This window comes from Vespa mandarinia, chromosome 8, assembly GCF_050613455.1.
Source record: "Vespa mandarinia isolate Hongniang chromosome 8, ASM5061345v1, whole genome shotgun sequence".
Taxonomy (NCBI): domain Eukaryota; kingdom Metazoa; phylum Arthropoda; class Insecta; order Hymenoptera; family Vespidae; genus Vespa; species Vespa mandarinia.
The window spans coordinates 8,469,833-8,482,040 of record NC_140817.1 but is presented as its reverse complement, the minus strand read 5'-3'; the positions used below and the strand labels follow the sequence as shown (position 1 = coordinate 8,482,040).

Genomic DNA, 12,208 nt, shown 5'->3' with positions numbered 1-12,208 from the left:
AGTTAAAAAGCATGGGTCAATTTGAAGCTTTATTCTCATTCGATGTTAGAGCCATGGCAAGGGGTGGAGCTTCTTTCCCTTCCATTTTGCATTGATAAGAGAAGAAGCTAAAGGGTAGACAGTCTTACATAGAAGTCGAATGAAAGAGGATACTTTGCTTGTATGACAGCATTGCTATTCTCATTTAAACTAGTTATTTAATAGTAATGAAATTGTAGTGATTTATTTGGAAAAACTTTATTTCTAAAAACTTTAAAATACATTTTTATATAGTAATGAAGTATCAAATCAGATAAATCAGAGTATTTGTGTTCAAGTAAAAGTGAAATTTTATTATAGTACTGCAAACAGTGATATGTGCGAAGTGAACAATATTAGTATCTTTATAACTTAAAAAAAAATTGATAAAGATTGATAAAAAAATAAGAAAATGAAAAGAAAATACAACTGATAATATAATCTGTGTATGGTCATATTTCAAACATATTAAAAGTACATCAAAATTAATTATTAAAAATATTTCATTTTAATTTGTTTCCATTACAAATAATATATATAATCTATTTAAATTTGAAATTTGTTACGTATCACAAATCTCGTATGATAACGTTACCGCAAGCAACGTTAGCTCTTCCATATTGACTTTGCACAGTTATCTTGATAGTTCAGAAGAATGCTGTAAGATGCCGCGATATAGAGTATTCACTGTTTTAACACGAGGTTGCAGATATCTAAAAATAATAAATTTTTTTTATAAAAATTTTGTAATAATTATAATTAACAAATAAACATATAGTATTTATTTTTAACATTTTAATTCTTACACATACATATATACATGCATATATTAAAATTAAATTATATTATTAACTTACCAAATGGAAATACGCATTTAAAAAGTACGATTTATAGACTTCCAAGGTATCATATGAAAGATTTATAATCATATAGATATCTTTTTGTATAATAAAAAACTTTCGAATATATCAAAGGCACAAATGTTTTCGAAATAGTTTAGGAGGGTCGAAATCCTGATTGTAAGTGTAGAGATAAGTGCGAATAAATTTTATCCCAAAGCCTATCCCCTAGAATCGTTTCATCAAAAGCCTGCTTACCTTTGTTCGCTGTTTTAGAAAGTCGATGCGTTTTCCACGAAGTCTGCGCGTTCAGCAAAAGCGTGTTTGCATTTCTCTCCCTTTGGGACATCGTCTCCGGCGCGCAATTCCGAAAAGCCGATTTCAATTCCGTTTCCTTTTACAGGGAAAAAGAAATCTCGAGTGGCTGGCATGGTCCAAAGAGAGATAGAGAGAGAGAAAGAAAGGGAGAAAGAGAGAGAGGATGCGAGGGTGACTTCACCCAGGGATTAGGAGAATCGCGTAGACAGGAGCCGCAACACGCGTGACTATCTCAAGGATTCCCTACATCCTCGAGAGTTCCATTGCATCGATCCTTCTCCATCAGCCTTCTTTGCTTATCTCGACTTGTTTCGAGAAGCTGAGGAAACCATGGATCGGTGAGTGATAAGAATTGTAGTAATTTTTCTTTTGTTTTTTTTTTATGATTTTCAATCTAATATTTGATACAATTTGAAATTGATCAGGTTAAGTTTATAATTGTAAGTTTATAATTGAATAATTAGATTATTTTTATATTATTATTATTATTATTATTACTATTTTCATTTTATTATTACCATTAACAGTATGTATGTTCGAGTAAAGAATAAAGAGAAATTCGAATTCTCATTGAGATTCCTTCGTGTGTAACGTTACTAGATGGTATAACGATGAGCTTCGTTTCCGTCTCCGGTCTTCACAATTTTCGCCCCGTCAACTCCATTCTTCCGCGCTCTGGCTCCGTATGTCTTGCCTCCTTCATGTCCTAGACGTGAACGAAAGGTTCAGAAAGGAAATCCTAGTTATACGAGGTTCACGTTCTCAATGTGTCTGAGTATCGAAAGGATAGTTGAGAAAATAAAAAGAAATTTCTTAGCATTTAATTAGAAGTGAATTAAAAGAATTTCGATTGTTTGAAATTTGTTCGATTCGAGAATGTAACAGTAGAGTAAGAACAGGGAATACTATCGATTCTATGTGGACAACAAGCAACCGAGAATTTTTCTTAAGAAAAAAAAAAAGGAAAGAAAAACGTTTTACGAGCGACAAGGAACGACCGAAGTCTCCTCTCTCTCTCTCTCTCTCTCTCTCTCTCTCTCTCTCTCTCTCTCTCTCTCTCTCTCTCTCTCGTTTCTTGCTCTAGGATACGGAAGATGCTTTTCGCCCGATATTTTTCATTCCTCGTGTGCAGCGCATAAACACATTTTTATATGACACAGGAGTTGATGTATCTTTCTCTCTCCGGGATCCTGGCTCTCGGTTGGAATAGAAGCCTTTGTCCAGGGTGCTGTCCGTGCTTTTTGATATTCTGTCGGCGCCTTCGTCCTTTCGGGACGTTCCACGCCACCCTCGATTTCTCTTTCTTCCTCTTCCTTCCTTTCTACCCTTGCATATATCCTCTGAGGGCGGCGTCCTCCATCGTTACTTTTCCGAAATAAAAATCATCCTTCCGGTCAGAGAGAAAAAAAGAGAATTCGAAAGGAATTTTTAGAAGAATCGCGATTCGCGAATTTAAAGAGACAGACGATCCAATTCGATCCCTTATTTTGCCCCCTTTCGAGCGTAACGCGTATCTAAAGGAGAGAGCTGTTCGGCTTGCTTTGTCGCTAAAAGATTCGTTGAGTCTTCTCTCTTTGTACGGGGTGCGCTGCTTTGCGCAGAGACCAGACCCGGCCAATAAAAACTTTACAGCTCCGTAATGAATGCAAGAAATAATTATCTCATGAATACATTAGTTTTAGTATCTTCCGACACGGACGAGGACCGTAAAAGCGGCATTGGATATCTCGACCCTTCCCATCTTACTTATATTCCTTTTTCCCCATCCCTCTCACTCTCTCTCTTTCTCTCTCTCTCTCTCTCTTTCTCTCTCTCTTTCTCTCTCTCTCTCTCTCTGTCTCTTTCTCTTTCTTTCTCATTCTCACGACCGATATCCTCCTCTTCGTTCGATAATTCTTCGATCTCGTGAGGCTAACACCTACTCCCCTTGGAGCACGAGAATGGAAAGCTTTTCAGTAATCTCGCAGCGTCAGCCGAGAGATCGAAGGACGCCCGATAACCTCGACTTCGAAGAACGCTATAAACCCCATTAGTCTTGCTACCTCGAACAATAATATCGCTTTTAAATTTGATCTCATTGACGATGGTAGACGTAGATACTGATAGATCGCGAGAAAGTAGGAAGGGGCTAAAGAGTCAGGATATAGGGGTGGGCAAAAAGGGAGAAAGGAAAGGTATACTCGCATTTACGTCATTTATCGAAGAAACTTCGTTTGGCTATATCAGTAGAAAACCCTTTATGTGAATACTGCTAGATGCGAGGAGATGGAGAAAAAGAGGAAGAGAAAGAGAGAGAGAGAGAGAGAAAGAGAGAGAGAGAGAAAGAGAGAGAGAGAGAGAGAGAGAAAGAGAGAGAGAGAGAGAGAGAGAAAGGAAGAGGACGGTGAGCGGATAGAGGGTGTGAGGGGGTGCGCAGGGCTCGTGACACAGAGTGATTGATCGTCGCCTCGCGACACCCCCGTCTTACTTCTAGAGTGGATAAGGGGTGGAAAAAGGAGTGGAAACCCTTTCACGCTTTCACGGATCAGTCACAGGATCACGTTCTCGACCCAACCTTCTCGTTTCCTCGGCCTCCAAGCTCGACTCCTTTCGTACAAGGCACATGCATCACCCTGTGTCCTACCGACGACTTTCCTCCCTCCTCTTGCAACTTCCCTTTTCGTTTCTCATGAGATCGCATCTTCAAGATTGAGAGTAAGTAATCCTTCCAATATAATATTCATTTTATTGAGATAATCTTTTTAAAATTGTTTATATAATTTAATAATCTTTAATTTATGATTTATTTAATATTAGACAAAGAGTAGATCAGAAAATTTTTAGAAATTCATCCTATTTTCTCGTTCGTTTACGCGGCGCATGTTTCTCCGGAAGCCGGAGCAGAGACGACGGCGTCTCATACATCAGATACCTAATTCTTCCTTTCGCTCGAGTGTAACTCTTATATCTTATCCATTTAGAAGTTCCATTTTGCTGCTTTCAGTCGGCCGACTGGGCTGTCGCTATTAAAACCGACGAGCCATATCGTCGTGTCATTGATAGCCTTTACTACTCTTCTCTCTCTCTCTCTTTCTCTCTCTCTCTCTCTCTTTCTTTACGTTTGAAGCTAACGAGCGAAAAGGGTTTCGATGAACGTCGATAAAGCCGAAGGCAACGTCAAGGAAATCGTTTTCTTGCGTTCCAAATAAAGCATTTTCTATCGTTCTCAATGCGTTAAAGTTCTAAGATCGATTTTACGAAATCGATATCGATGGGATCGATATTCTAATAAAAAAGAATATCAAAGTTGGTCGGCTATTCGATTTATGGGATATAATAAGTAGAATTGTAATAGAAAGAATAGCTTTTAGTCGAATGACGGCTCCGTCGAATCAGGCATGAAGAGGCACATGGATACATAAGACGAAATTGGATATTGCTGTTAAATATTTGAAAAACCTTCGATCCGCAGGATTTCGTTGATATCCTATGGGAATACTCGGCTTGATTTTCCTGCAATTTTTTCCATTGACCCTTTTCGATTTTGAGAGGGCAATTAGTGAAAAAGCTTCTTTTTTGTTTTCCTCTTTTCTAATTTCACTATTTGCCATACAAAAGATGAAACAACTATGTAACCTTCACCTTTCATACTTGCCGTTTACGATAGGAAGGATAAAGCGTATGGCGCGATCGTGCCAGAGAAATTACGTGCGCACCTCGTTTGTGTAACATGGCTGCATATAAATAATCGATAAAACCTTTAATGGCCGGAGGCGATACCGAAACGTTCGCTCCTCTTTCGACCTCTTGCTCTCCTAGTACTATATTTAATGTTATAACGTTGCTGATAATTTAATAAAATATATTATCCGAGATAGATTGCAAAACATATATATATATATATATATATATATATATATATATATATACAGACATACACATCCACCCACCCACCCACCCACACACACACATATATATATATCTTCATTATAGTACAGATATTCATTTTTACATCAAAAATAAGTTTTATTTCAAATAATTCAATTCGATAATTCTATATAAAAAAAATCGAAAATTCATGACTGAGGCTTTCATATTCGCGACGCGGTAAACGAAATATGTCGTGTATGTACATATATATGCATGTATGTATATAATATATATATCTATATATACATATATATATATATATATATATATAATATTTACTTTCATTATAGTACATATATTTATTTTTATATCGAAAATAAGTTTTATTTCAAAGAATTCAATAATTCTATATAAGAAAATCGAAAATTCATGACTAGGACTTCCATGTTCGCGACGCGAAGAACGAATATAGGCATTGGTCGAAGAAAATTTAAAATTGAACATCCTGCAGAATGTAAGGACCAACGTTCTTACGACGGTCTCCATTTTGACTCTGATCAGGAGAATGTGTTTTTTCCGCGCCCTCGAATACGTCACATGAATAAAAAATATCCTTCAAAGTTGCCAACCCCAATCTCCAAACAGACGAGACCCACCCCTTATCTCGAGCAATCGTGGAAAGGTAGTTTCAAGTTCTAAGGACTTGGGAAATCGAAAAGGTCTGTCTCGAAGGTTTACATGAAGGTTTAGACCATTCTCAAAACGTTATAAGAAAATAAAAAAAAATTTAAATTAAAATACGATTCAAAGAGGAATCGATTCGATTCGACGTTCCCAGATCAAAAAGTTGAAAATGTCGATTCCGAATAACAGCATCGATAGCTTCTTCTCGTGGAAGCTAACCCTAATATATTGGATCGAGTTTACGGAGGGATGGAGTCACGTTGTGCCAAAAGAGAGAGAGAGAGCAAGAGAGAGAGAGAGAGAGAGAGAGAGAGAGAGAGAGAGAGAGAGAAGGTGAATGGATGCTTCGCAGGAAGGGGCTTGCTCGAAGCGTTACGGGTCATAAACCATCGTCGCTCTCTGAAATCGGTCTTCTAGCTCGCGCTTGCGCTCGCTTACGAAACGCGCGCGTATTTTCCGCGGTGTCTTCTTCCGCTTTCTCACTCTCTGGGGTTCCAAGTCGTTTCGATGGCACTTGTTTACCACTTTCCGCCCACTTTTAAAGTAATAGAATCTCGAGTCCACAAAGTGAGTCATTCTAGTTATTACATAATTCGACATTTTCTTTTTCGAATTTCCAACCAACGAAGGAGTTTCTTGATTTGATAAAAAGAAAAAAAAAAGAAAAAAGAAGAAAGAAAAAAGAAAAAAGAAAAAAAGAAAAAGAGAGAAAATACGCAATGCCGGAAAGTATTTAAGGGGATGACACGCTAGATCGCAACCCTTATGATTTTTTAACGCGAGCCTTTTTTACGAGCTTATGGTGTACCACTCGCCTCGGGTACCATGTTATTTTAGAGGGCTGGCTCGAGAACTTTTTTTTTCTTATGAATCCACCAGGAATAACTGTTTCCTATAGCGTTCATCTTTCAAGTATGTATCTTACCTTGTTATCCCGACGTTGTAATACTTTGCCTCCTGATCGAATTCTCTTGGAAAATGTGTTTTCTACACAGGATAGAATTTTCGCAAAATGTTTTATCTCGTTTGACCAAACCGTCGAATGGAAAAATAAACGGCTTGTCTTCCTGTTTGATTTCGACGACTAGAAACATTTTTTTCCTTTATACATTTTTACGAAAGATCGAAAGCTAATTTTTAGGGTACGACTTTTATCAAAATTACATTCGTCGGAAAGTTTCGGGAGTCGTGGCTATTCGTCAAGATCCTTTGTTTGGTCTCAACGAGTGAATGATTCATAAAACTGTAGGATAGGTTGTTTCGAAGGTTTCCATATAGAAAGAAGACGAAAAATGGGCGGCACTCCCATGGGATGATGGGCCATATTTTTCTAAAACGAAAAGAAATGATTTTTTCGTATAGTAACAGCTGTTACACCTTAAAATTCTTAAGTTTATTAAAAAGAATTTTCACGGTTGACCAACATACTATAATAAGGTATAAGTACGAAATGGAAAACTCTTCTTGATAAATATCACATTTGCCCAATAAAACTTGTTCGCGAACGTGCTCGTAGTGCGAAAATATCAAAGATGAATCGTCATATTCTCGAATTCTAGGCCTCGTATTTGGCCCATATTTCTACCATTTTCGTAAAGAAAAGCCTAAAAAAATTTAGGCTTTTTGCTTTTTTTCACGGCATATAAGAAATTCGTTGAATTTTCCGATGTCCCGGGAAGCTCTCGAGACTGTCTCGGTCTAATGTATGTCTTGTATAGAGCGAGGGTTGCATTTGATTCATTTCACCCTTGGGGGGTGTCCACCTCTTACGTCGGGGTAGATTCGCCACGCGTATCATCAAGGATTCTATATTTTCTTTTTTTCCGAATCGAACGCATTTTGCTCGTGGTAGCGCGAATCCACCCTGGAAGACTTTACACGGTCGTTATAAGCTAACGCACTTCATTTAAAGATCATCTAGCGACGAAAAGCGACTCGTGGAAAAAGGGAGGAGAGTTTATTTTTTCTTTTTTTTTTTTTATCTTTCCCTTACATTCTTGTCCTTCTCATTTTTTCACGGACTAACTTCATATAAGTATATATATACATACCTACATACATATATACATATACATACACGAACACACACACATGTATATGTATCGAGTAAGCGAGGGAGAACTTTACAATCGGAGGGTTGCGTCTTTTTCACGCTCGACGTGACTCGCGGCTTCTCGCGTGGTTTTCGTTCGATTGAGTTATTCGCTTGACGAGTACGGGCGCCCTTGCTTTTTAAAAACGTTTTCCCTTCGATAGGGCCCGAAGTAAAAGAAAATAGACAATGTCTTAGTAAAGGAAAGACGATCCTCGTGACGAGAAAAGAATCGAATCGTTTATCGATTCGTCGATGGACGTATCAATAAGCAAAGGTGGATTACACTTTGTCAGTTTAACGCGAAAGAAAGACCGTCCCTTTTCGACGTGCCTATTCTTCGAGATGGAAGCAACCAAGGAACGAGAGATCGCGTTCAAGATCGTGGCCGATCGATGGATCCTTCCGTCGTTGGTTCGTCCTTTCAATTCCAGCCGATTTGGTTCGATCTCTGACGACGAGAAGTCGGCCTCGGTAACGGGGAAAGGAGAGTCCTGCCTTCGCCGGGCATGTGGCAAATTGCTGAACGTTCTTCGTTCTGGAGGGGAATCGAAGGAGTAGGAGTAAGAGTAGCAGGAGGAGGAGGAGGAGGTGGAGGTGGAGGAGGAGGAGAGGAAGAGGAGGAAAAGAAGGAGGAAGAGGAGGAGGACGACGACGACAAGAAAGAGAGAAAGAGAGAGAAAGTTGCAGCGCGAAGATGTGGAAGGAAGAGGCGGCGGGTAATCTGTGATTCAAAGAGAGCGATCCATCTTGCAACATGCCAGGATTCAATCGTCGGCATTTGTTTGTGAAATCAGTCCCGAAGGAATCCTCCCTCTTTCAACGTTCTCGTCTCCTTCTTCGCCTTCCCCAGTCTCGATCCTCTCGATCCAACGATATCAGAATTTTCTTCAAAAATACCAAAATACCAAATAGGAGGGATGACGTGTCGCGTATATTATTCTAGCTGGACGAATGCAAAGAAGTACGAAAAGGCGAGAAACGGGAGAGGGAGTAACGCATGATCGAAGCCCAAGAAGGGCTAATAAGGGCATATATATTTATTCGGAAAGTCGGGGGTGGATTTTATGTTCTCTTCCCTTTTCTCTACCAAACGAGTGAGAAAGAGAGAGAGAAAGAGAGTGGGAAAGAGAGAGAGAGAGAGAGAGAGAGAGAGAGAGAGAGAGAGAGAGAGAGAGAGAGAGAGAGAGAGAAAGCCGTTGGCTTAGCATTTGGAAAAAGCAGGGATAGATTCGTGCGTCTGATCCGTGCCAGATCCCATAAAATGACCCCGAGCACGATCCATACGATCGAGTAGCCCTTCTCGAGGCGGCAGTATCGCACGAGAGGCCACCCTAGCAAAATTATTGCTCTCCTTACATATTCCTACGTAGCGTAGCGGAATTGGGGCCACCGGCGAATAAACTCGTGCCCTTTTCGATTCGATTGGAAAAAGGAGAAACCGAATGAGCAGGGTGTACGAGCTACGAAAAAAAGAAAACACGTTCGAACGTACTACAAGCTATCGCTCTCTCTTGCTCTCGCTCTCTCTTTCTTTCTCTTTCTTTCTCACTCTCTTTCTCCTCACATCTTCTTTTCTCTCTCTTTATATACTCTATGTCCTCTGTTCGACATACCGTTCAACCAGAGTGGATACTCTATTCTACGCTTTTCTTTCGTTTTTTCTTTTTTCTTTTTTTTTTATTTATTTATTGTCTTTTTTCTCTTTTTTTCTTTCTTCTTTCTACGAATCCATCTGTGAGCATACGTCTTTGTTGATACGTTTAGATTTTCTCTTTTATCATCTCACATCATTCTATGAATTTTTGTTTTTATATAATTAATCGGTGGCGTATAATAAGTACGCGTATAATTAATCGATTGAACTAATTCAATTTTCATAACAGAAATACATATTGTATTTTCATCATTTTTTTACGATCGGACAATATCATTCTCCCTCCTCTGGCTTTGTACCATAGTGATAGTGAAGATATCGACAGCCTTGTGTTAATTGAGCCACTGCATTAACACCGTGGCATGCGAAAAGTAACATGTTCCTTGGTTGTACCCTTATGGCAAATCTCATGAACGTGAGCGAGTATAACGTCAGTGCTGAAAAATATAATATAAGAGAGAAATATTGCTGGAAAATGAAAGAGTAATTGTTCTTTTTCATTCTCTCATCGTTGTTACTTTCTCTCTTCGTAATTTTTAGAAACGCGATCGTTATCCGAACTTGTCCGATGCGATTATTACGAGAACCGAGAGAATTCTTCGAAATGAGAGCTAGGGTTCGAACTTACCCAAAGTCATCTTGCCGCTAATGATCCTCGGATGCTTTTGCGTGTCTGCTATAGCTGCTATAGGTATCATCCAGTTGAATACCGGTCCCCAGAAATGTGTACTTAAAGAGTGGTTCGATAATAAAAATCGAGGAAACGATAAATGCAACGTGACTAAACTAGCACGAACTCGTTCGCATCTTTTTTACGAAATCTATAGGCAGTTTGATTTTTAGCACGAAAACACGCAAACTAAGAATATTGTTCTCTGTTGATGATCGACTATGCGATTTGATATAATGAAAACTTTCCACGGGAATACATTTAATTCACGTTCACGGTCACGTGAATTAAATCCTTCTTTAAATGACTACGCAAACAATATGATAAGTACATACATATAACGTATTATTTCAATCATTCTTGTGTCGTTTAAGGTTATAATAATTAGTCTTGAAGGATATATAATTACCTCATGAAATAATCTTTATTTTCTTTGCTAAACAAAGATTTATATTTTTTGCTGGCCATGATGAAGAGGAATATAATAACTTGCCGTAAGAACTTGGGTTTTATAAAATTATATGTGACTATTTGTAGTAAAATTGTTTGATAAGTTAGAATCGAAGAATCTCTCGTCTATGATTAATCTTAACGATTGGATATTTGATATTTCGTAAAAATAATCAAAATAATTCCTTAGTAAAAAGTAATGGAAACAGTTTAATACGCTTTTGAAATTAATGCATCGCGATAAATCGCACTGAAATGTTAAAAAGTTTCGATGCGAAGTAAGGCGATACAGAACTTCGATATTATCAATTCAAGTAATCAATAATAATTTATCGAAATATATAAAAATTCATCGCGAACCTTATCTCTACGAATACCTTTATAAAAAGAAGAAAGAAAAAAGCAAGATAATAGCCTTGATTACGATAACACTTGCGCGATATTAAAGCGATAAATATATGAAAGAAACAAAACGTACTTTAAGAGTAAAACATTATAAATGAAAGGATGCTTCGAATGCTACTGAGTTATTGCCAGAAAACTGTTATCTCGAGTACGAGATCTTTTACTAAGATGTTTACTAAACTAATTCGACGAGAGATAACGTTGTTGCAATAAATATCTTTATCAAAGTTGTAGCCCTATTTTTGTGTATTCAAAAATCCGAGAGAGATAGAGAGATAGAGAGAGAGAGAGAGAGAGAGAGAGAGAGAGAGAGAGAGAGACAGAAAATAAATTTATTTTTCTATTATTTTTATGATTAACAAGAGTACATACCAATTTTATATTAATTGATACACCTTAATCGATAAATATTCAAGTATAATCTTACATACCCCATCAAAATTCAACTTCTGATATACTTTATGAATGACCTTTTCTAGGATCGTGACGGATTTGTAAATCATCTTTTTCACGCATAATTTATCGTTCGATTGATCACTCAGCTTTTATTTATTTTCTTTTTTTTTCTTCTTTTCTTTTTCTTTTTATTGACATGCGTTCGTTGGATTCACGCAAACTTCTTTCCCCTATTCCCTTATAATAAATGCACAGGTTATTATTTCGCGCGTATAATATTGATGGCGTTATGAATGTTGCATGGAGGGGTACGTGTCGTCCTGAGCATAGCTCACAGGGGGTGGAAACCAGCTAGAATGTTGGAAGGAAGAAGAGATACCAGTATGAAAACGCATGCGCCAATGCAGGAATGGTATTATTGATCTGGAAAGAGGCGGTCTACGGAACCCTCCGAACTTCAACGACGTGTCCACCCGGTCCTAGCACCCCTGTACTATGATTTTTAGAGTACGATGGACGATTCAAATATTCGACGACTCTTCGCACCTAACAAATCATCATTATTTTCTAAGGTCATTTCTATAACGGTTTATGAGTATTGTACCGATTGAATTTAACATTTTTATACATAATGAATATACATTTTCTATACATTACTTTATATTGTATCATATTATTCAATTATCTATACTCTACATATATTTCTCTTTGAATTTCCTCACATAAATTAAATTTCTCTTTGAATTTCCTCATATAATAAATTATGTTAGAAATTGCATGCCAACGCAATAAAGGCAGCTTAAAGTTCAATGTAGTTATATTATCTTATC

The 12,208-nt window shown here is 37.7% G+C and overlaps 2 protein-coding genes across 3 annotated transcripts in view; one reads left to right on the top strand and one right to left on the bottom strand.

Annotated features, from left to right (window-relative positions):
* Positions 1–12,208, top strand: part of LOC118445951 (uncharacterized) — a 47,631-nt gene that overhangs the window by 1,620 nt on the left and 33,803 nt on the right. Inside the window, exon 3 of the mRNA XM_085658702.1 lies at positions 1,261–1,513. The gene's annotated coding sequence lies outside the window, so the exon portion shown is untranslated. The remainder of the gene's footprint in view (positions 1–1,260; positions 1,514–12,208) is intronic.
* Positions 6,919–11,049, bottom strand: LOC118445968 (mitochondrial pyruvate carrier 1-like). Of its 2 annotated transcripts, XM_085658682.1 has the most exons (4): positions 10,537–11,049; positions 10,086–10,186; positions 9,757–9,894; positions 6,919–7,038 (listed from the first exon to the last, which is right to left on the bottom strand). In XM_085658682.1, the coding sequence occupies exons 1-4, from the start codon at positions 10,593–10,595 to the stop codon at positions 6,944–6,946; spliced, it is 393 nt and encodes a 130-aa protein (XP_085514808.1). In that variant the 5' UTR covers positions 10,596–11,049; the 3' UTR covers positions 6,919–6,943. The 2 variants fall into 2 exon arrangements, with proteins under 2 accessions (XP_085514808.1, XP_035731996.1); XM_035876103.2 differs by lacking the exon at positions 6,919–7,038 and having other exon boundaries at positions 7,092–9,894.

Coding starts and splice junctions, on each gene's coding strand:
- LOC118445968 (XM_085658682.1), bottom strand. CDS start 10,595: ATGGCCAGCAAAAAATATAAATCTTTGTTTAGCAAAGAAAATAAAGAT. Junction 10,187..10,536: donor AATAAAGATTATTTCATGAG/GTAATTATATAT, acceptor CCACTCTTTAAG/TACACATTTCTGGGGACCGG. Junction 9,895..10,085: donor TAGCGGCAAGATGACTTTGG/GTAAGTTCGAAC, acceptor TATATTTTTCAG/CACTGACGTTATACTCGCTC.